The 23,205-nt window shown below is 45.3% G+C and overlaps 1 protein-coding gene across 14 annotated transcripts in view; it reads right to left on the bottom strand.

Moving 5' to 3' along the window:
• MAML3 (mastermind like transcriptional coactivator 3) overlaps positions 1-23,205 on the bottom strand; it is a 273,944-nt gene that overhangs the window by 171,281 nt on the left and 79,458 nt on the right. The window contains exon 2 of one of the 14 annotated variants that reach the window (XM_080590963.1): positions 866-18,485. The exons of 11 other annotated variants lie outside the window; for them this stretch is intronic. In XM_080590963.1, coding sequence (XP_080447089.1) covers positions 866-937 — 72 coding nt within the window. In that variant the 5' untranslated portion in view covers positions 938-18,485. Of the gene's footprint in view, positions 1-865; positions 21,798-23,205 lie in introns of those variants that run through there. 2 more of the 14 variants (XM_080590962.1, XM_080590961.1) reach the window with 2 other exon arrangements.

The raw sequence follows: 23,205 nt of genomic DNA, 5'->3' as shown, positions 1-23,205 counted from the left end.
CACTGCCAAGCTTATGTCTGAACAGGCAAGCGCTCACAGTTAATTACCAAATGACCCCTCGCGTGCTACTGGAACCCCCAGGGATGGTTTGGCAGGGGATTCCCAGGTCCCTGGGCACGTGCGCGAGATCACATCTTCACATCTCCCTCTAGCGCCTAGCTCCAGAGAGCAAGGCAGCCCTGGGATGGCCTGCCGCGGGTGGTGACGCTGCCCTGGAGACCCCATCCTCATGGGCCCGCGAAAGCAAGCTGCCAGCTGAGCGGCACCGCATCGGGCCCTGTCCCGCCATCCCTCCTCCCTGATAAGGTGCTTGTCACAGAGAAAGCAGGCATGCCCAGGAGCAGAACCTGCTTTCCGCAGGCTTTGGAGCAGAGCGCTGCCCCAGCGCTGCCCACAGCTCTGACTCACAGCAGCCGTCTCGCTGGGGAACGTGGCTGTCTCCGCTTAACAGCACCTGTTCATCAGCCCTGCCTGACCTTCACTCGCAATCTCCCTCAGCAAGTATTTCCTGCTACCTGCGTGTGGCTGGCTTGGAACACCCAGCAGCCGAATTCTAGGACACAGATGCCTCCCCAGCAGCTTATTCCCATGGAGCTGCGAACATGATACATGATCTCCCCAATAATCTGTGCCGAGTAAGGCCTGCTGAGTCACTACTTCTCTGTACGCATACATTTTCAGAAGCCGTCATGAACAGAGGGTAAGCAGTTGCACGGGAACACACACCAAAAGAATAACCTTTGCACGGAGGAAGGAGGGGAGATTTTTCGTTATATTAATGTCCCAAAACAACAAGAAGTTAAGGACAAGACCACTTTGCACCAGTCCTGGCCCACAACACACTGACTGACCTGGTCAGCCTTACCTTCTCCACCAACTCTCCTCCAGAGGGCTCACAAGGAAGACAACCTTGTTGGTTAGGGCTGTCATGGGCCATTTATGCTGCCAGTTAACAGGGCTGTCATCTGCTTAACCTGGATCAGGTGCTGTAAATGCACTTCCATCAGCAACCCCAGTCAGCAAAGTTCTCCACAGCATGAAACTCCAAAGAAATTCTGCATTTGGGAATGAAGTTATAGAGACTGAGTTGCACAATCTTCAGCTTGCCTCTTCTTCCATTCCTACAACCATTTGTTTTTGTTGTGTAAAGTGTTTAATTTGAGCAGGAGAGAAAGGAAAGGAAATGCTTTTTTTTTAAAATAAAGTTTGGAAGACAAATTCTGCCCTTTCTCATTCTACAGCTTCTCCTATAAACACACTCTAGGTTTACACACTTAAATAAAAGGGTGGGGTTTTTTGTTGTTTTTGTTTCTTCTTCTCCCTGAGCTGTATCAGAAGAGAGAGAGCGAGACCGGGGAACAGGCAAGAGAAGAAAAGATGATCTGACCTTTCCCCATGCACAGCTTGGGGAGGCGGGGGAAGCTCAAGAAGGTTTTTCCTCCTGTGAAGCTTCAGGCAGCCACAGGAATGTATCTCTAGGAAAAGGCTGGCTGGGTGAACTGGCCAAAACAAGTTCAGAGCAGCGTTGCAGCTTGCTCAGATGCTCTTACAGAGGGAGAGAGGGAGAGAGAGTTTCAGCTAGAGGCGAGCAGCTGCTGCAGCGGGACCACTTGCGCCCTCAGTGACAGCAAGGCACAGGGCAAATTTTGGTGGAGTGAGCAGCAGAAAGGGGGGCAGCTATGGGAGCAGAATCACTGGCTGTTGTGCCTCTAGCTGCTGCGTCCAGAAGCGATGCACTGGTGCCACGCTCGTTGCCAAGGTTTGGCTGCGGTCATGAAGGAGGGTAGGGCTGGGATCAGGCTGAGACACGAAGCTCTGTCCCTCCATAAGCAGGGCTGGGATGGCAACGTTTCCACTTTCTAATGATAACTCTTAAGAGCTTTGTATAACAGGAAGATCCGTGTGTGGGTGTATTTATGTTGAAATTAATTTAAGTTTAATCACATACAGCAAATAGTCAGTTTTCTGTCTACTTTAACACAGTCTGTTTCCTACAATGAAAGAACCTGCCTGAACTTGAACATTAATTCAGATTAAGGTAGGACGTGAAACTAAAGCACAACTGTGGATCCTGAAGAACAGCAGTTGTGGGTAGCCCTCCACTGTGGAACAAGAATATCCTGATCCAGCTCGATTTAGCTTCACTAATCTGGATGATAGTTCAAGTCACACTACTGAGAAGTTTCCCCAAACCATCAGTTCCTTGCACGGCTAACCTCTTATTAGCAGATGTAATTTCCATTATGTTCAGTTACTGACAAAGGAATATGTATTTTTTTGCTTTTGAAGCGGTAAAGAAAAATGAGATTTTACTACTCTAATATTTTACTTCAGAAGTCTACGTTTACTTTGTTGGTTTTCATTTTTTCCGTGGTGTGGGCTATTTTTTGGCTGGAGAACTGCCCACACTTGCGAGTGCAGTTGAACCTGCTAGGAGGACGCTGCTTGCACCGGGTTTGGTCAGGGCTGGGACGGCAGCACACGGGCAGATGCTGACATCCCGGCTCTGCTCTGGCTCGCCTAACCTCAGCGCTGGCGGGCCAGCCCGGAGCGCACAGACGTACTGCCAGGCAGCAGCAGCATGGCACGCAGCTCCTCTTGCAACACTGCCATTACCTGGCTAACCTGCATGGAGGCAAGTCATAAAAGCTCTCGTGCTTGGAGAAACGACACCAGCAGAGCCCAGCAGATCGGCTTTTCCTCTGCCACGCTGCAGTAGCTCCAGAGCACCTCTGTGCATGCCCCTGAGGACAAGGACACATGATAAATCTGTACTCATTCTACACATCGCATTGACCATACGACCCAATGCACCAAGAACCTAACTGACACACCCAAGCCTTTAAAAGCCAGTAGAGAGATGCCAAATCTCTTAGGGAAGACAGAAGTTATCTGAACTTCTCACCATCAGTTCCATGCACATTCCACACAGAAATCCCAAACCAACCCACCAAATTATTTCTATTATTTCTTCCCTATTCGGAAAGCAAATTTAGCAATCCAAATTTTTCCTTTCAATTTACAAGTGTTAAAGATCTGATTAAATAGTATACAACTGTAGTTGTAACCAATGTTTAGCTTTTTCATTAAACAAGAGTATAATCAAAATTTTTATACTGTAAGTATATTTATGTGCAAATACATTTCCTCTGCAATGGCTAACTTGCAAGGAAGAAGGGAACGTGTGTAATTAACACAAATATAATCAGCATAAAATGATGGGAAGGGAATACAAATAAAAATACTTCAGAAAGGCTGCTGGTGTGCTATTTCAGATATTTTTCCATGCTTCCCTTCTCAATTAGACTGTGATTTTTCTCTCAGTAAGTACAGAAAGCCTGGGCCAAATTCATCCTCGGCATGATTCTGCTAGGATTCTATCAGGGTGAATTTAGCCTAGTGCTTCAAAATCACGCTTCATTTACTTCCCAGGTAAATCTGAATATGAATTATAAAGCTGAAGAATGAGATACAGCAGAGCTAAGTAACTCGGAAAACAATGCTCCTCGGCGTTCTAGCTTTAATCAGGCAAAACTCTGACACGAGCTGTACCTAATTAGAGGTAGGCTTTTCTTCCCCTTTGAAGAGCCATGAGCCATGTTCCCTTGTTTCTTTTCTCTATTTCACACTTGCTATTCATACAATTAACATGTATAAGCACCATAATGGAAATACATTAGAGATGGGGAAAAAAACCACTTTTTTTTCAGAATGCCTTTTTGTTTCGAGAACTGCCAGTTTCACGGTGGTAACACAGTCAGCTTCTACCATTACTGCACTCACTGCACAGAAAGAGCCAGCTATAACATAGTGACACTGTGGTTACCGAACGCTAAATGGCAGGCAAGTTTGGGCAAAGTTCAGTCTCCAGAACAGCTTTTAATACTTAATATTACTTTTTTTTTTTAAATTTAATTCACAAGATTTCACATCAACGCTGTCCTCTTGAGGGCCGTGGTTGTTTGTCAGCTTGTTTGTCTTCTGGCTTAACAATTTCTACATCGACCACTTAAGTAGCTGGAGCCTACTTTGTTACTAGAATAGCAAAAAAAATAATCAAAAGGCTTTAAGCATTAGGACTGAATTTTTAGGACTGACTTTTCTTCCCAGTTGTGTGAAGAGATCCTAGTGAGAGGCATGTGTTAAAACAAACAAAACCAACTTACACCCCCCCCATAAAAAAAACCATACAAATATAATAATAAAAAAACCACCCATAACTCATTAAAACATTTACAGACTGAAAAAGAACTGTTCCGACCTGAAGGGTGCACGACCCCGCTCTGAGGCCACATTTTGGTGCTTGGACCAAGGCAGACTGAGCCACTGCGGGACAGGGATTGAGTCAACCCTGCTTCTGCCACACAGCCTGACGCACCAAATCCACGCAGACCGGATTACATCACTGCCCTAGTAAGCAGAGCCTGTATTTGCCAATTCACCTGAACAGAAGCCTAAAATACGGGAACTATATTCTGCAGTCCCAGGGATGCATGGTGTGTGCCCTTCTCCACCTCGACAAACTGGGCATAGCATCATCAAAGCTCCCTGGGAATGGGGCTGAAGTTGTTTAAACTCCTGCTATCAGATTTATGCTTCCCACGCTAGCCCTCACCTAATTTATTGCCAGGTGCCTTTCTCCAAAACGGCAAGTTTTGCTTTGAAGGCCCACTCCGACAAATCGAGGGGCAGTAAAATTAAAGCAGAAGCCATGGCAACAAAGGGATAAGCTGAAGTGACTGCTCCCAGAGGGAAAAAAACATAGCCTGAGAGCCGCTGGCCAATGGGATTTGCTGCGCAAGTGTAAGGAGCAGGCTGGGGAGCTGCAGCAGATAAAGAATTCCTGCTGTGTTTCCCCCAACGTGTCTCCTTTATATTCAAGAGTGTTCACTAAAACAGTTTCTGAATGCATTAGCTTTTCACATCTGGAGGCATGGGTTCAGTCGCGCGTTGTTAGCCTCTAAGTCCCCGTTTCTTGCCTAACGAAGAGAGCAGATCCACAGACAGGCAGGTACCCAGAGGCACCCCGCTGTAAGAGGCAGGGAAAGCCACACGGCTGAAGTGCCAAGCGGAGAGACTCTTACTATGGGCTTTCAGCACCTCTCGTGTTCTCTTATGAACCACACACAAGCTTTAGGAATCCTCGAGTTCTTGGAATACATCTCGAGTGTGACAGTTTACAACCATAGAGAGTGGTTCCCCCAAAAAGGGTGGAAAGCTGAGCAAAGTGTTTTAGGGAGTTTAAGAAAATACTCTTAAAAGCAGTGGAAGAAAGGCTCCTGAGATTGCCTAACGTTAGACAAAAAGGCAGGGATGCAGAGAGCAGGCAAGGGAGAAGCTGGAAGCGGTGGAAAGAGAAACTCGCACACAGAAAAAAAAAAAATACTTTTCTTGCCACATTTTTTTTTCAGCAAGCCATCTCTGAGCCTTTCAGAGAAGGTTTGAAGACAACAGAAAAGGCTGCTTACTGTGCAACTTCACAGCTGTGGAAAACTGGGCAATTGCAGGTGCAGACCAAAACTAGGAGTGGGCTCAGGCAGGGGTTAAAACAAGTTAATAGGCGTTAATAGACAGCAAATCCATCTATGGGTTTTTTGTTTTGTTTTTATTTAAGAAAAAAGGAAGAAAAAAAAAGCAACAACCTTGACCACTGACTATCAGAAACCGGAAGGTTTTACGATGGGATGTAAAGAGGATCACTCCCTGTCCCCTTTTGGCAGATACTCATCTGCTCAAGACTGCTACTGAAATCACAAGGCTGGACTAAAAACAACTTCAGCCTGAAGCAACATGGCACAAAATAACTCCAGAAGACACTGTTTTTAACCTGTTGTGTCCCCCCAGGAAGGCCAAGGGACCTGCCTCACTGGAGCTGTTTTCAGAACAAGGCTATTTTCCGAGCCCAGATCAGATCCAGACATAACCACTGCTGACTTTTTCATGCAAAGGTGACAGTTCCACCACTGAGCTGCCTCCTGAAAAGACTCTCACACAACTGTACCACAAATACCTGCACATATTGCCCAATATTTATAATGTGTCTGGTTTTACTTTATCTTTGGGCACCGCTGTCAAAGTCCTTACACTTGGGTGGGAGTTCCCCCAGGCTGAGGGTTCAGCAGGACTCACTCAGTTCTTTGGCAACTCTTGGAAGGTTTCTCAGCTCTTCTATACAGGACTGACTGACAAAAGCAATGCTGTATCCCTTTGAAGTGCTGGTAGCCCCTCTTGCAGATGATTAGTGCTGTTGTCATTCAGTACAGTAGCACAGCCCCCAAGGTGCTCTGCTCTTTTCCCAGGATGTCAAACAAGCCTTTTCCCCTGGTATAAATTTGCACTTCTTGTTTCCCATCTGAAATAGCATTTAAACTTGCAATATGACTGCAAGACTCGCCTCACCTCATGATCACCAGCTTTCCCTGACAGCCTCTTTGGAGAAACTTTACCAAAACCATTCTAGGAGTCTCAGTTACAGTGGCTCTAACACTTCTTTCATTATTCACTATTTTAATTTTTCCAAAGAATTCTAATACATTAGCCAAAGTTTACAGTTACTTAAAGCTACGGTGGCTTGTGCCTCGGGTACTTTTTAATGGCAGCTGTAATGACTTTCTCAACAATTTTCTTAGGTACTTAAATGAGGGTCATGAGTTTATAATTCTCTGGACCACCCTTATCATCTTTCCCACCTCCATAAGAACATTGGCAATCTTCCAGATTCTTCTCATCATAGCTGTAGTGGTAAATTAAATCGCATTTATTTATGGCTTGCTTCCCCCCCCCCCGCCCCGGGAGGTAATCCAACTAATGCTAAAGAAATTAACTACCAACTTCATACATTAATACAGTCCAAATATTAAAGATACTAATAATCTCTACATTTACATATACGTATTGCCCAATCTCGAAAAGGAGGCCATTAAAAAGAAACTCCATTTTGAAGACAGGGAAAAAGAAGCATAGGCCAGGGCATAAAGGGGCAAAACTACCAGCAGAGTTCAGTTTTCCGTATTTTTATTATTGCCTGCTAAATCGTGTGATTCAAGAAGATCTTACGGTATATCCACTCGTGCCAACTCTTTACCTGTACCAAAAGTAATGTTAAGCTCAAGAGGTATCCTCTGTGTGGAAGACCAGTGTAAAAAAATATTTTACATTCTAATTTGCTCTTCTTGATTGTCCCTTGAGCCTCCTGAGCTATTCAGGCTCATCAGCTCTCCAGTGGATTTCCTAATATAATTCTGGAAGAAATTGCTCTCTTCTTGGAGAGAAAAAAAAAAAGATAAATTGTCCTTAACTTCTTTTCATCCATCTTGGTCTCTAGCTTTCCTTCAAAACCATGTACTTCACTGTACTAGCACGACTTGTGCTGAGTTTACTCCCCCCTCTGCAAATGATTTCTCTAGGCTGAATATTTGTCCCTTATCATTTAAGCATTTTTTATTATTATTTTCTCTACTTGTCCCTTCTCTTCACTTTAAAGATGTGTCATCATTCTGCACGAGGCTTTTCTTCATACAAATATCTAATCACATTTAGTAATACCAAACCGATGGATGCAGAGATGTCCTGCAACCACGGAGTTAACAATTAGGTGCTTAATTTTATTTATTTATTTATTTTCCCCGGGACAGATCCTCAGAATGGGATGAAGCAGAGCTGTTCAGTGTAGCCAAACACTAAGAGAGAAGCTGGTCTTCCTTGTATTAATAGTCAAAGGATTACTCCATCTTAACTTCTTGTTTCAAGCTCTTTTCAATTAGTTTCTGCAGTTTTCTATTCTGTTAGAGGCAACTTGATACACTGTCATTTGTTTCTTGAAAAAAATCTTCTTGATGCTAGGCATCACATTAAGGTTAATAACATTTATATAAAAGATGCTATGTACACTGAAGGATCCCAAAGAGCTTTGGAAACTATACACAGTTTCACTCACTGAAGTGAATCAGCCATGAACAGGAGGAGCATATGGAAACACAGTGCACAATAGAATGGGAGTCACACACTGACAGCATGGAGAGAATTTACTTGAACAAAATGCAATTATTGCACCTGGAATTGGGCTGGACATCATTGTCAACATCCTTTTTCTAGAAAAAGCACCATGGGCTAGCTACTACTTCAGCCATCCGTGCAGAAGAAGCGTAGCGAACAGGCCAGGTAGGACAGGATAGCTCAGGGTCTTGACCAGTTATCCTAATGGAAGTCATCTCTACATGCACATCGTGCCACTCGGCTGTATAAACAATGCTGAAGTTGCTTCAAGCTACAGATCAACCCAAGATCAGCAGCATGTAAGAACAATTTTATTCCACCCTGTACCTTTCTTAAAAGCAGAAGCTCTGTATAAACTATCCTTTTCCTCTGTTCTTCATAGTGAAGTTAACACTACGACACTTGGACATGGACGCAACGCATTTAAGCCATAGGTACCCAAGTGTTAAGCTTTGTAACAGTGTCATGTTTTTCAGTAAAATTGCCACTGTCCCCCTACAATTAGTCATATTAGCAGTCTCCCACCAAACAGTGACCTGCCCAACCTAGCAATTAAAAGATGAGACAAGACGGGACAGTGTAACCACATCCCTTTCTGAAGATAGCTCCTGGAAGACATAAAACAAGCCATAGAAATGGGCCAGCCATGCTAACTTCTGGAATGAAATCCCGCATTAAAACTCAAGACAGCCTTTCCTTTGAATACCTCAGAAAACAAAAACAACCCCAATCCAAAAGGTCACTGCTTGGAGTCCTCACAGATTCCTTACCCACCCCTACAAGCTATGTCCTGGGTCATTTACAATCTGTTTATGTTAGGAGGCGGATGGAGCCATTATTACCCTTCTGGCTGGTTTTGCTCGCTCTTTACACTCCTCTTGAGATGCTGTACTTGCTGTCACCACTTTGATCCAGAGACTGACAGCACACTACTTACTGCTGCAGCTTTATTGTCTGTCCTGGAACTTTTATCCCTGCCATTTCTCTGCTTTATGGCCCTTCACGCTGAAACTCTCCTGCAAGGGAGCTCCTGGAATCTTTTATGCAACGCATCACTTTTCCACGTGTAAATCCAACCTGCGTTTTCTATAGAGTTTGTTATGAGCCAGTATTACAGCACTGACTGCTCACACTGCCTGTGTCTCAGACACGCCAGCTCAGCCTACCCTGCGATAGCATCAGTCTCTTGCTCATGGACTCTCTTCTTTACACTCAGTCTTCGAAACCTAGTCAAAAAAGTTTTGGTTGTCACTTATGACCACAGAGAACCAAGCATTTTCACTTGTTCTTACTGCAAGTCAGGATGGAAACACACCAAGGAAACCCAGTCAGTCTTCCACACTATACCTCGTGTTAGGCAACACTATAGAAATCTACTGAATCTCGAGCAACAAAAATAATTGGCAAACCAAAGATAAATTGTAATACACAAGAAAATAAAAGATATACATGTTTAGTCTGAGTGGTCTATCAATGTAACTTATCACTGCCACAATTTCTTTTCAGATATTCGGAAAATATGTCATTCCCTGTACATTTCACAAAGACCAGTGTATTTTTAATTTGAAAGCATCAGGATCTACAGCTTATCAGGAATACTAAAACCTATTTCTAACTTGCAGCTAATACTACATCTACCTTGTATTATTTCTCTCCTAACAGCTCCTATATTTAAGAGGAGGAAAAAAAAAAGCAGCTAGTCAATCTTAGGAGAAGACATGACAAATGACACACATTTCAATAGGATTTAACAATAAACAGCCACCTCAACAAAGAGGAGCCTTCCCCCACCTCCCCACTAACGCAGAATCAGACAAGAAGCTAAGTGAGACATGTTAACAGAGAAGCACTCCAATTAACGTGCTACAGCTCCTTTAAAGCGGAGACCAAAGGGGGCTGCTGCTCAGGACGCTGGAGGATGCCTGCAGTAATTGTCCCTTAGGCACTTCGCTCCCCGCCACCCGGTCTCTCTATCTGTCACCAATTACTGCTGCCATTTGTGTCGCCCCGTGTGCCATCGGCAGCCCGGGCAGAGGCGGCAGCCCCAGAGCCCACCGCTGCTGGGGGAAGGCCTAGGCCACGCTGGGGGCCCAGGATGCCTGGCAGCACCAGCACGGTGTGCTTGAGGGTGGCTCTGGTGGACCGGTGGCTGCCACCGTGCCCACACCAGGCTGAGGACAAGACCCCACGCTGCACCAGGCCACTGAGGAAGCCTTCTGAAGGAGTTTCAACACGCAGGATGCGAGCCGAGCACAAACAAAGCGAGCCTTGCTCGCACTGGGCCTCTCCTATGTTTTGCAGAATTTCTACTCAAGATTCACTCGCACTGCAAGGCCACACAACAGGCAGGATACGGACATTTCAGTGCCAATATCCTTTGGTACCTGTGCTCTTGCAATGCCTATGGGCACCAGCCATGCTTTATGTCCCTGTGATACCAGGCACTGCACAGAAGAGGAGCAGAAGCAGCCCAGATCACATCCCTTGGTATAACAAGTATAGGTAAGGTATAACAGTGACAGCAGAGGCATACTTGTAATGGTCCAACGGCACTCCCCACCAAGGAGAGCACCAAGTTGGCTTTGCCACTATGAGAAAGATCCCTGGAAATTTCCTGGAAATGCAACAAGCGAGGAGCAGAGCCTGCAACATGGGCCCAGTAGACACAGGACACAACCTTGAAGATGACAAGGACACGGCTGGGAAGGACCTTAGCTAGAAAAGCAATTATTCTGTGCCGGATGCAAACAGCACAGGGAGCACCCGGTGAAGGTATTCAAACATGAATCGCGTGTTCAAAGAAACAGAATGAAAAACCCAAACGTATCTATTCCTGCTGCTGCATTCTGCATGAGAAGAGACAACGGCAGGAAAGAAAGTATGTCACAGAAATTTAGAAGTGACATTATGAGAGACTCAGCAATAGCTTTTTGAGATGTCCAGACACTGGGTGTGTTTCTTCAGGACGTGATAATACATCAGCTCAGTTGTCTTGAAGGGAAACTACAGGCTGTGCCTAAGCCAGTGCCATGGAAGATGCCAGAATTAAAGGCCAAAATTTTAACTTGGAAGAAAAGGATGTGGATCTATCACAAACAAGCAGACATGCAAGTCATGCTCTAGGGACAGTGGCTGAGTTTTGTTTTCCTGCACACGTTATTGCCCTGACACAAAGTGCAGAGAGAGATAAAGGATAGCTCCACGGGAAGCTCAAGTGGAATGAAGAGGTTTTGCTAAACCACAGATTCAAAAAAATGCAGTCACAGAGGGAGAAAGAACAAGGAGTAGACGAGTCACGGGAGACAAAAGAAGCCCTGCTGGGAAATGAAAAGCACACGTTGGCATGCTGGAGGTATTTGCTTGGTCAAGGAGGAAAGAGGATGGAACAACGGGTCTAGGGTGCAACCGGTGAGGCTGGAAATCCAGAGGGCAACAGCTGACTGCACACTCAGCGGAGGAGATGAAAGCACAGCACTTCCACCTTCCACACCCATTGCTTTGCTTCCCAGACTGCGCAGCTTAAGCTAGTATCACAGTTCATCAGTACTTAATGGATCCCCTTCCCGAAAGGTTTAACCCTGCCTATTTGCAAAGCATCACAACTGCAATTTGCCACCAGGTTTTAGAGGAGCCTCGGCACTTCAAACAGCCCATGCTCTTATTAGTATTTGAGCTCAGGGATCAGTCTTCCGAGCTGACAGGGAAGTCAGCGCTGCCTCCATCTGTCAGCCCGCTCTGTGACATCTCATCACCGCATGAGACACAGCAGCTACCCCTGAGGAGAGGGAAGAACCACCCTAGCTAGATCCAATTCAACATGGCCTCTGTAACTGAAATAGGATTTCTTCAGATTTCTGCAGACAGAAAGAATCTGATGTACAGAACCATTGGTTTTATTTGCTGACAAGATGCATTTCCATGGGTTTTCCCATGAGTGAAAGAGAATAATTCCGTGGGCAACTCAGACTGTCCACCCACTGCCCAAATGGAGTGGGATACAAATAGCCAGCAAGTGCAGAACAAATGCTACCTCGTACATGAGACTGTGTTAAGGCAAGGTTGTTTGTCACCGATGAGCTGCAATCAGGGCTATGAACTCTCCACAGTGGAGCTGAGGAGCGTTCTACTCAATGCTAACTTAAGGAAATCAGAAATAAAAACAGACCAAAACAAAAATACACCGTGTGTCTTTTCTTCTTAACTAGACACCAGAAAAGCAATGGAAGACAGATTTGCTGGCACCTAGGTTGCTGCTCCCAATTAGGAAAAGCACACGCATGTAAGGCTTGCATAGACACACAGCTCACTTCCCACTACCATCAGGACCTCTCTCCTTGGAGAAAAAGGAAAGGATACTTAAATAAATAAGCCAAAGCAGCTTCTACACTCTAAGCAGCCAGAGCATAACTATACTTCTGTGTTGGCCTTCAGTTAAGCAATTTGCCCTTTGTTTCTTTTTAAGCATTTTTAAATGCCTTTTTTTTTTTTTTGTCAGACTGTATTATTTGAAACCCTCTGTATTAATAAGCTGATCAGTTACTGGCTCCCTATCTGCTAAATTGAGCCAGCAAACTGCTCTTTTTTCCTTTTGGCTTGGAGACAAAAGAAACTTTTATGGGGAATAAGTTCTCTCCCCTCCCCCCGCACTAACTCCCAACACAATGGTGATTTGGAACCTTCCATTTATCACCAGGAACAAAAATGTTAAGCCAGACGGCAAATCAGGCTTTGAAACAGGGTCCCTGGAACAAACCCTCCCACCACCGTGGCCCGCACAACTCCTGACTCAGGCGTTCTTTTTCGGAGCGCCACCGCCACGCAGAGCACGCTCCTCCACGTTGGCTTGGCTGACCTCGTGGTCTTCTGCAATTCTATGTTATTAAAGTATAGCTTGTTCTGCTGCAAAATGTAACACAGCCTTTTGTTTCTTCATCTACCAGTCTGGTTCTGCCCAAGTCTAAATCTGCACTTGAGACATACACATTTTCTCTGCTCTTTGAAAAGCGGAACTGTGGTCTGATCCAGGCAGCAAAGCTCTTAGGTGCAGGAGAAGTCCCACAGAGGGAATTTCTTCAGACAGGTTGAATGACAGCTGGGGAAGAAATGCCTGCTGGAATCACCTGGGATGAATTCGCTGACTGCCACTGCTTCTCAAAGTGGCACAGCAAGACAATTTGGACAGGAGCTGAAGACCAAGGCTGGCTCCAGGTGACTCCATCCATATGCTTTGCTCCAGGCTTACCCTATTAACCCTGCCTCTAGCTACTGGCCCAGCCAACTCTCAGATAGCTGAAAGTTTTCGGCTGTGGAGTGCTCAGCACCCATCAGCAGAGCACCTGAATTCATGTACATTTGTGGCAGCCTCCATCGCATCTTCTGGAGCTTTGACTAAAGCCTGTTGCTGCTGCTCTCCCTTGCCGGCATCCCTGACATACAACCGGAGGGACGTACGTGCTGCCGTCCTAGCCAGAGACAACTGCTCCCTTAACAACACACAGTATCTGCCCGTCACGTACCAACAGACACGGAACACCCTCCACTTGTAGTTTTCTGGAAGGACGTTAGGTCTTCTCTCAGCCGGCCTAATTAATTGTTTTAGTATCTAGCACCACCATCTTCACATACACAATCCCCCTTTATACTGCATTCTCAGAGAATTATGCTATCTGAACAGCAGACAGCATGAACAATAGACAAAACAATTGCTTCACTGGTTAGGTTATGAGGGCTGTGCTGGGTACTCCCAACTGAGATAGACTGTGGCCTTGGCTGAGTGGCACTAATTATTGGAATGCTAAACTAGAAAAAGCAAGACAAACTGCGCTGAAATCCTGGACCACGGAATACACAACAAATACAGCCAGTTTCCTTTCTGCCTGCCCCATGTCCCTGAACAAATACGAGTCAGACAGCATGAAACTCCCAGCTCTGGGGTGAATAATAAATATAGTCTTCTAGAAGTCCAAAATAAGGAAAACATAGGCAGAATAGAAACAAAAAAATACAGGTTTTGTTTGTTTATTTTTGTTCAATTCACACAGGACAAAACACTGTTCTTTTGGGACTATAATTTAGTGTTGCATCAGAGGCAGAGCCCTTTCTCATGCATGCACATATCATCTGAAACAGCTGAGAATGCATACATTTCAGTTTCCCTCCCACCGGTCAGTTAATTTAATTAACAGTAATCAGTAATTGTTCCAGCAGGCAGAAGTAACCTGCCTATAACTTACATCTTGACAGCAATCAGATTTCCAGAGGCAGACAGCACTCACCTATCTTGGAACCTAATTGAAGCTCGGGTACCTGGCACCTACTGGGCTATATTTCAGTTTCAGACTTGGCCTCTTTTCCGAGAGAGCCCTCCCCCCCATCAGTCTCTTATTTTGTGGGTTACCAGCTTCTTTTGCTTCAAGTTCCACACCACCATTTTCTGCTCTTCTACGTCTGCTCTTCGTTTCCCACTTACCGTCTACTGTTGAAACCTTAAGCTACGCTACAATGAAGATAAGCTGTAGGATATAACTAACACAGATTGATTATATATGATTGATGTAGGACTCTAGCTTGAGAAAAGTGCTCTCTTTACCCAAGCTATCTGGACTAAAGTCGCAGGCATAATTGTCTGTTACAAACACTTAGACTAAACGTGCAATGACGATCTAGCTGTCCAGTGCTATTACTCTATACACTTCAATGGACTGGAATAATATTTTGCAATGTAGCACTGACAAGAACTAGGCCACCCTCAGAGGAGTCAGCAACTGAGAATACAGGTAATGGTGACCTCCGCTGCAATGAAGACAGTCTGAATATTGGTCTCTAATTAAAGCTTCTTTCACCTGTTACTCCAGTTCTGCAGAAAGAGGATTAGGTGAAGGTGGAAGATGTTGATGCTTAGGGAGCACACTCAGGCTGTGAAGGCAAAAGGGGCACCAAACAGAAGCCTCTGCTACATGCTTCAACTCCCTCACTGCCAATGTGTTCCACTCAAGCAGTGCTTATTACACGTAGCAGATAAAGCATCTCTTAAGTCCCAATAGTTCACGCATACTGACAAACGAAGAAGAGATGCCTTAACAACTCCAATTCCCAAAAGCAAAGAAGCACTAAACTGTACAGTGTAAACTCTATTAAAAGAAAATTAAGGATGTAAAGTCAAACCTTGGCTCAATGCAATTTTTCACCTTCACATACAAATTGCTTGCTGTATCTGTGATGCTGTAAATGCACCAAGTACACCTCTTTAAAGATTCTCATTTTTGTTGTCCCAAAACATATAATTCAGAGACAATGCTCCTGTTTTTCATCATCTACTATCTCAAAGAAACGCAGGAAAATTATTTTTTCCCAGCAGATAAAAGTCTGTAAGTATTTCCAAATCTACCATATACGGTACATCAACCATTGTGGAAGAACAATTCCAGCACTGTTATTCTGCTTTAACATACTTCATTCATTTTCAGATCTGGTGCCTAGAAGTCAGACTCCAGAAGTTCCCAGAAGTGCACTTGGATGCTTAAACAAAAAAAGTATTTGCCTGGAGAAGCGTCCGTCCCACCTTTGGCAACGGAGAGGCAACAAAGTTCAGCATTCTTTTCTCTTGCCTTGCCAAGCAGTCTGGCTCTGCAACAACCATCACAAATGCTCTCCAAAGTGGCACTGTGTTTTTGTTTGGTTGGTTTGACTGTATCGCAGATCACATTCACTCTTCTCCAGCTCTCCTCCATCTAGGAAGCTACTTCTCTTCATATCGAAGACTATTTCATAGCCTCTCTCTTCCTCCCGTCTCCCATTCAGCCTCTGACCTCTGATCTGCCCGTGGCAGACACCAACCCCTCTCCGCTTGCTATACCGTCAAACAAATCTCTTCAAGCCCTTTCACACGCTCTCCTTCGTGCCTGTCAGAGTCTCCCCGCAAACTTTCATAATTTTCCTTCCAGTTCCTGCAGCGTTGAGACGGCCCTGAAAGCTACGCTGCCAACGCACCGAGACCACTGCTGTAATGTTGTTCCATGTCCTGTCGCCGCCACTTCGCTCTCCGCCTGCTATCCATCTGTTGTCTCTTTTCATACCTGCAACAACTGTCTTTTTGTACTGCTCCTGTAACACAAGGGTCCAGGGCTTTGGCCCTCTTAGTGCTCTAATAATACAAGAAAGTCAAGAGCAGCAGCAACAGGGAAACTGCAGAAAGGTTTAATAGGTTTGAACAGCTTCAGCATTAGCTTGTGGGAGCATATATGAGCCCTGTTATCTGTGTGGGCCTTCATCTAAAGCTAGCTGCACAAGAGCTTCAGAACTCATCACCATCGCCTCCTGTACCACCTGGGCAGAGGCCTTTTTACCTTTCTTCCGTTACTGCTAGAAGGAACAGGAAAACTCTGCTGCTGGATTTCTTCCGCCTGTTCCCTGAGGCCAGGTTTGTTTTCTTCTTCAGCATATTTATTATTTCCTGGACTGTGCAAGGCTTATTCCCAAACAGACATGAATGAAGAGCTGCTGACCCCAGCAGATGATAACCCAAAGGCATGCGGAGGACCCCTCGAGCTGGTGAGACGACTGCCCGCTGAAGCCCAAGCCTCACTTTGCACACCTGAAGAGAGCAGAAACTCTCAGAGACGCAGACCGGTGTCAGCCCCGGCAATGGACTCTGTGACTGCTGCATCTTCATTGCAATTTTTACCTTTGCTAGCTATATTGAAGCCAGAATAAATCACGCTAGCCTGTACTGCAATGACAGCTTCTTGTTAACATGTGAATAGCTCTGGCTTTCCTCTGGCTGGCCCTACGCCCGCACTGACCAGCAGGAGCACGCACTTGGAAGCGCACGCGCCGATCCCCTTTGTCTCGTGGCACGGCCGCGCTCAGGCTGACAGCGTGTCCACGTTGGCATCGCTGGCAGAACAAAGGAGACAAAGGCTGACACAGGAGAGGGAGACCTGGCTGGGCTTCTGAAGACGCAGAGTGGAAAAAAATAAAACTCAAACTTCGGGAAAGGATGCAACTGGACCAGGAGTACTTTTGAAAGAAGGCTGCCCACCTGGCATCCATGAAATTGAGGGCTCACCATTCCTAAAAAGCAGTCTTTCCTCACTGTTTTGTGCAAGAGAGCATGGCTCTGGTTTGCGGAGGCAGACCAGGGGCTTCTTTCCCATGTCAGTGCAGCCTGAGCAACCGACGTGCGCATTGCGTTGCCTTATCTCTTGCAAACAAGCTAAACTAGGCTGAGCTAAGTGCGCAGGGAAGTGCACTAACCAGGAGGGGATTTAAGGCTCCTGGCACCAGGCACAGTCACTTGGTTTAAGTGGCACATGTCTTAGCACTACGGCTCATGCTAAGCAGCTGCGAGCAGACAGGAAGGCACACTGCATATGACCCTGCGTTAAACGCAGGGTATCACATCTGCTCCAATACAGCCATATACTAAATTATCTCAGAGGCTAAAAATGCACATTAGGGAACTAAATATCCCATCTTGTCCTCCTCACCCCACCCCCAGGTGCCCAGAACGGCCTTTGTAAAGCCTCACCCTCAGACACACCTGACGTGCCCTTATTTCCAGCACTATCTAACACACAGGGAGCATTTCCAGGCAGACAAAAGGCTGCGTCTTCACTCCAAGCCGTGCACAAACAGAGGAGACGCAGAGAGCAGACTGATGTGCCACTTCGGTCTCTGTCTGCACAACATCAGAGCCGAAACTTACTTCTATCCACCCCATTAAAACAGGTATCACGCCGCATTCATCCGGGCGCTACTACAGCGAGAGACATCTTCATCAGCTGAACTAAAACTGCACCAATGACTCCTGCAAATGCCATTGTTCTTCGGTACATGATTTCATTACATAAAGCCTGCCCACTGAGCAGCGTGTTTGGGGGTGGCAGGAAGGAGGGGGAGGGAGGCTTTAAGCAGAGCGGGGAGGGGAAGAAACCCTCCGAGATCCAAAATAAATGATTCTTGATTCCCAGGGAGGCAGGAAACGCAGCTCACACCCAAACACAGACACTCCTCCATGGCAGACAAGCATCCTGATGACTGCTGGCTTTGTTGTTGCCACAGGAAGCTCCCCCACCCCGCTCTGCAGCGGGGACTGCGAGCGGCAGCCACCCATGCTCTCTCCTTGCCGGCTTCCCTCGCCCAGCCAGCGGCTGCCGGACGCGCTGCACCGCAGCTGACGCAGGGAACATCTCAGGGATGCTTAGCGAGTCGAAAGGTGCTGCAAGTACCTTTTTTTTTAATCCACGGCACTGACAGTGAACAAAGTATTGCACAGAATATTTCCTGTGGGTTAACACAGCAAGCAGGATAGCACGAGACTTACGATGCTCCACCGCACAGGTCCTGGTTTCTTTTTACTAATAACGTAAAAAACAACGTGTACTGTTGTAAGCGCGACAACCACAGCGCTGCTACAGCTTGTTTGTGCTGGGGTTGATGGTAGAGTGGTTTCCTATTAATTATTTACATCCAGCATTGTATCCCAAAACCTGAGGATGGAATAATAGTATTTTTATTTAGTTACTTTGACCTAGAGTATGATTAAATTGTTTTCGAGAACTAGGACTCTGATTTTTCAGAAAAACTGCAATGTGAAAACACTGCTGACTTTCAGAACAGAAAGCAACCCTATCCAATGCCTTTTACAAGGCATGTTCTCTACCAAGCAGTAGCTGCAGCCACTATTCTGAGCGGAAAAGATGACAGAAAACCAGGGGGAATCTGTCATTCCGCAATGAACAGCGAACTTGATCAGGATCCCTATCAGACTGAAATCTGTAATCTGTATTGTCCATTTCCCTCCTCCTCTCTGCATGAGCACAGATGGTCAAAACCTTACAGCTAACCCTGAGCAATGGATAATGAGGTAATAACTCTGCCCAGCCTACAGCCTCCGTGGTTACTTCCAAATGAACATCCAAACTGCATTATCAGATTCACAATGCCAGAAACAAGACTCTAGTTCAGCAGCCAGACCATCTTGTTTGTCAGGAAATGGTTATAGCAGCTACATTTCTGCACTTATTTTTGTTCTTTAAAGTTGTGTGCAGCTACTGTAAACATACACATCAAACTATCTCTATGTTCCAGCTTCAAGAGAAAAAGAACAACAAAAACCACTGAAAAAAAAACAAAAACAACCCCCTCCTACCCAGACTTTTCCTGAATACTAATGCTAAAACTATTACAAATGCTAATTTGGTACCAACAACCTATGATTAAAAAAACAATGAAGCACCTCAAGCACATGAATTAAGGCATCATCTTAAAACACGCTCTTTTCTTCTCAAGCTAGAAAACCCTCGTATATACATCTGGGGCTTTTTTGCTCTCGATGATCTCAAAACTATATTAAAGATGCAGGTCTTTATACAGGATAATCTAATGCATTTGGGGCATGAATGAAAGTTAAAGACACCGGGATACTTTTGAAGAGAACCACAGATGAAGCCAAAATCTCAGTTAAAATGCTCTCTATCAGCAAACCTATGCTGAAGGCAATCTCATGGATTACTGGGATGCCTATTGAGTTACTCAAGTACCATTACCTAACATTCGGCACTTGATAAAGTACATCACTGCTTTAAATATGCTTTCGGTCCTTAAAGTACTTAAGCAGTGGCAAGGATGTACCTCCACAATGCTTCTGAAGCAAAGATCTTAACGTTTATTAACACTAATTCATCTTTACAGTCCTCGTTTCATCTCAGTTTTAAAGTGCAGGAAACCAAAGCTCAAAGAGCTTCATGTTCTCCATGTTGCACTGCTCATCCGTGGCAAAGCTGGGAACAGAAACCTTAGTGCTCAAATCCTTTTCACGTGCCTGAGCCATCGAGAGTGTTCCCTCAATTCTGTATTTAAAAAACAAACACAACACCACTCCTCTTGCAAATATAGTAGCCAAGATTATAGAGAAGGAAGAACATGTTGCTTGCCCAGAGCCATGCGTTGAACTGAAGGACCTCCTTTTAACACCCCATCCTTCACTTTAATCTAAAACACTGAAACCTTAGAACAGAGGCACAGACCTAACCTTGGTCAAGTAACATGCATGGTGAAAAAATCAGTTACCAAAAAGGGAAAGAACCCAGGAGGTCCTCCACTTTCCTTTATACAATGTGTCTTTGCCAAACCTTGTTTTCCTTTTTTGCAGATTCATTATAAGTATTAAAAAAAAAAAAAAAAACAAGCCAGGAAGTTTTAAAATACTTTATTCTTTAAAATCTGAAAATTATAGCCACATCAGATTGATCATGCTTTCCAACTGATAAAACCAAGATATTTACAATGGTTGGCTGATGTTTTCTGATTCACAATTCCACACCTCAGCAATGCCAATCTCACTGCTGACCACTAGGCTTACCCTAAAACCTGTTCATCTCAATTATGATGTTTTTGTGCTTTTCTGTTCATGATATTGCGAAAGGTGATGCGATTCCAAGGCTGGTGATAGAAAAAAAACCCACAACGCTTAGCCACGTGCATAATCAGAAGCATTCCTCCAAATGCTTGCCTTACTTTTCAACTTTACTTTTTCAAGCAGTTTTAAACTTCAGTACTTCCAGTTTCGAGAGGTTTGGGTTCTTTTTCCTCAAAAATGCTTCCTGCTGCATTGGAGATCGTGAGGCATACCTTTTCAGGGCAGGACGAGTAGAAGAGTGGGGCTTGTCAAGCGTTTGCTACCTCAGAGAAGAAGCTGCTTTCCTCCTCGCTGCGTTAGACTGCTGAACAGCAGCTGTTATCAGAGTAAATGACACGTAGCATATGATGTTGGAAACCAAATTCTATTCTGTGTGCTCTCTGAAGCACTGCTGATTTTTCCATGTACATTTTAGCCAAAAGAGAGAAGACGACACAAGTTTATGCTTCGGATAGACCACCAGTAGCATACCTGAAGTAATACAGAGCAGACTGCATCAAACAACAGAGGCAGGCAAATCTTCCACAGGATCTCCCGTAACTAGACAAAGTAGCATTTCTACCTCAGATCAGAATAAACTAGCAAGACCAAAATCACCTCAGAGGCACCTAACTAAGTTCCCATGGACCCAGTATTACAGTAAATAAGTACTTCACACTTGATTAGAGCACGAGTTTAACTCTTTTTTTTAGACCACCATTTTCATTATTCTCTTTGCAAAGACTTTGTCTCCATTAGAGAACGGAGGCAGGTCAATACCTAGAACAAGGCAGAGACACTTAGCGAAATTACACGGATTAACTAATTGTAATGTCAGGAACTACTACAGATCTCGGCACTTGGAGAGGCGCTATCAGCTGGAAAGGGAAAGGGGTGAGAGTCACAAGCTATCTGCAACTTCACGGAACAAGACTACAAACCCATTAGACAGATAACTGCTCTGAGAAAGAAATTACTTCACTGCAAATCTAATAGACAATTTCTGTAAGACATCTCGAGTTTAAGGCGCTGTTTCTCAGTTTAAGTTTTCATATCCCTTTAATCTCTCTCCACCTGGGCAGCCTTCCGCCAGCAGTTGCGCCGCACTCCCCTCCGTTACCGCTCGGGTCCTGGCGTCTCATCCAGCTGTCAGCTGGAAGCATTTGCCTTTCTGCCCATTTCTTTTCCATCTAAGCCTAACGCTACCATCATCTCGACTTTGAGAAAGAGGCAGAGACATAACGAAGACGTATATTTGTATATACTTTCCCCTTTCAAATTGTTTTTGCTCATGAGAAGGCATAAACGCTCCAAAGAACCGTCCCCGAGCCATCTCCAGCGCTCACAAAAAGCTGCTTTTCAAGCTGCCTAGCTCCCTTCCACCTGATCCTATAAACACTGCCGGCAATTCCCCCCCCCCCCCCCCCGCCCCGTGCCGCCAACATATTTTCACTTAGCACCAGTTTGATGTATAAGATCTGACAGCCAGGCAGTTATAGGCCACCTGCATCACTGTCGCCATGACAACAGTGAAAGACAATCCATGATCCCATGCCCTGGTCACACGTTTCAATACGGCTTATCTGTCCAAAGCCACTGAGTCTAATGGAAGAGAGTAATTACAATCTTCCACTCATTGTCAAAATTCTCGCCATATAACGCTCTTCAAAATTATTTCATTCCTCTCACACGGCTGCTTCGCAAAAATAATAATAATAAAAACTAAACCACACCCAAACCGTAACGAAAGAAGCCTTAAGTGGGTTTGGGAGGGAGCGAGGGGTGGAGGGAGAGGAGGAGAGAAGAGAGAGGCTGTGACTGATACAAAAATGTAGCAGTGTGAGCAAACTGTCTCTCTGCAGTGTTAAGGACTAATCAGGAGGAGAGGAATGAACCAACCACCGAGAGGGATAAATGAAAACCTCTCTTCTATTCGTAGAGCATCACTTAAGATCCTCTCGGCTTTGCACCGAAGGTGAAGAGAAGATATCAGGTGCCCTCTTTTTCCCCTCCCCTTCCTGGGAAACTTCTTCCTATCAAAACGAACAAGCCCCATAGTGCACCGTGCAGCAGCAGCAGCTTCGCTGAGCAGCATGGCTCCTCAGATGAGCGCCACTACCAGTGGGACAGGGAACCCTGTGCCAGGGACAGCGAGTGGCAGCTCCTCCTCCCCGTTTCACCTCTTTGACAAAGTTCCCAGCTACCCCCACATTTTCATTTTAAAAGCAGAGATGCAGGGAATAGCCTCACAGTTGAGTGCCTCCTGATCGCCATCCCTAAAAGATCACCGTGTGCTTTCCATTTCCAGTGGAGAATGCCAAAACATTATTCCTTTGTCCATGGCCACAGCCATGATTAGGATGGACTGATCAAGCACTTTGCCCCGGCACGGGAGGTCAGAGGAAAATGAGACTCGGTTTGCACCTGCAGAAGGGGGACATTACTGCCCTGCCTCGTAGGGAACTGAGAGGACTGCCACGTTACAGACTGCAATGTGACAATGGCAAACGCCAGCAGCACCTACTTTGAACCATGGCAAATGTCAGGCAGCACGTGTCCTGGCCCCTCATCCCATGCTGGATATGAATACAATACCTTCTGGCAGAGTTTATTCCTGGAGGACCAGGTCACAATTGTAATAAATGAGAGAAGGTTTGCCTTGTGCTTGATGCTCCCTGTCCCAATCCTTCCTGCTCCTCCAAGCACCTTCACACAAATTGGTCAAAATGTCAAAGCCCCAGTTCAGTTGGCATGCAATGCCTCTCGGGTTAGTAAACTACTACAAATCAGAGACAGACAAAAAGATGCAG

Source organism: Anser brachyrhynchus, assembly GCF_964034855.1.
Source record: "Anser brachyrhynchus genome assembly, chromosome: 4".
NCBI lineage: Eukaryota > Metazoa > Chordata > Aves > Anseriformes > Anatidae > Anser > Anser brachyrhynchus.
Note: the sequence above shows the minus strand (reverse complement) of the source record. Positions and strands in the feature narration are given on the sequence as shown.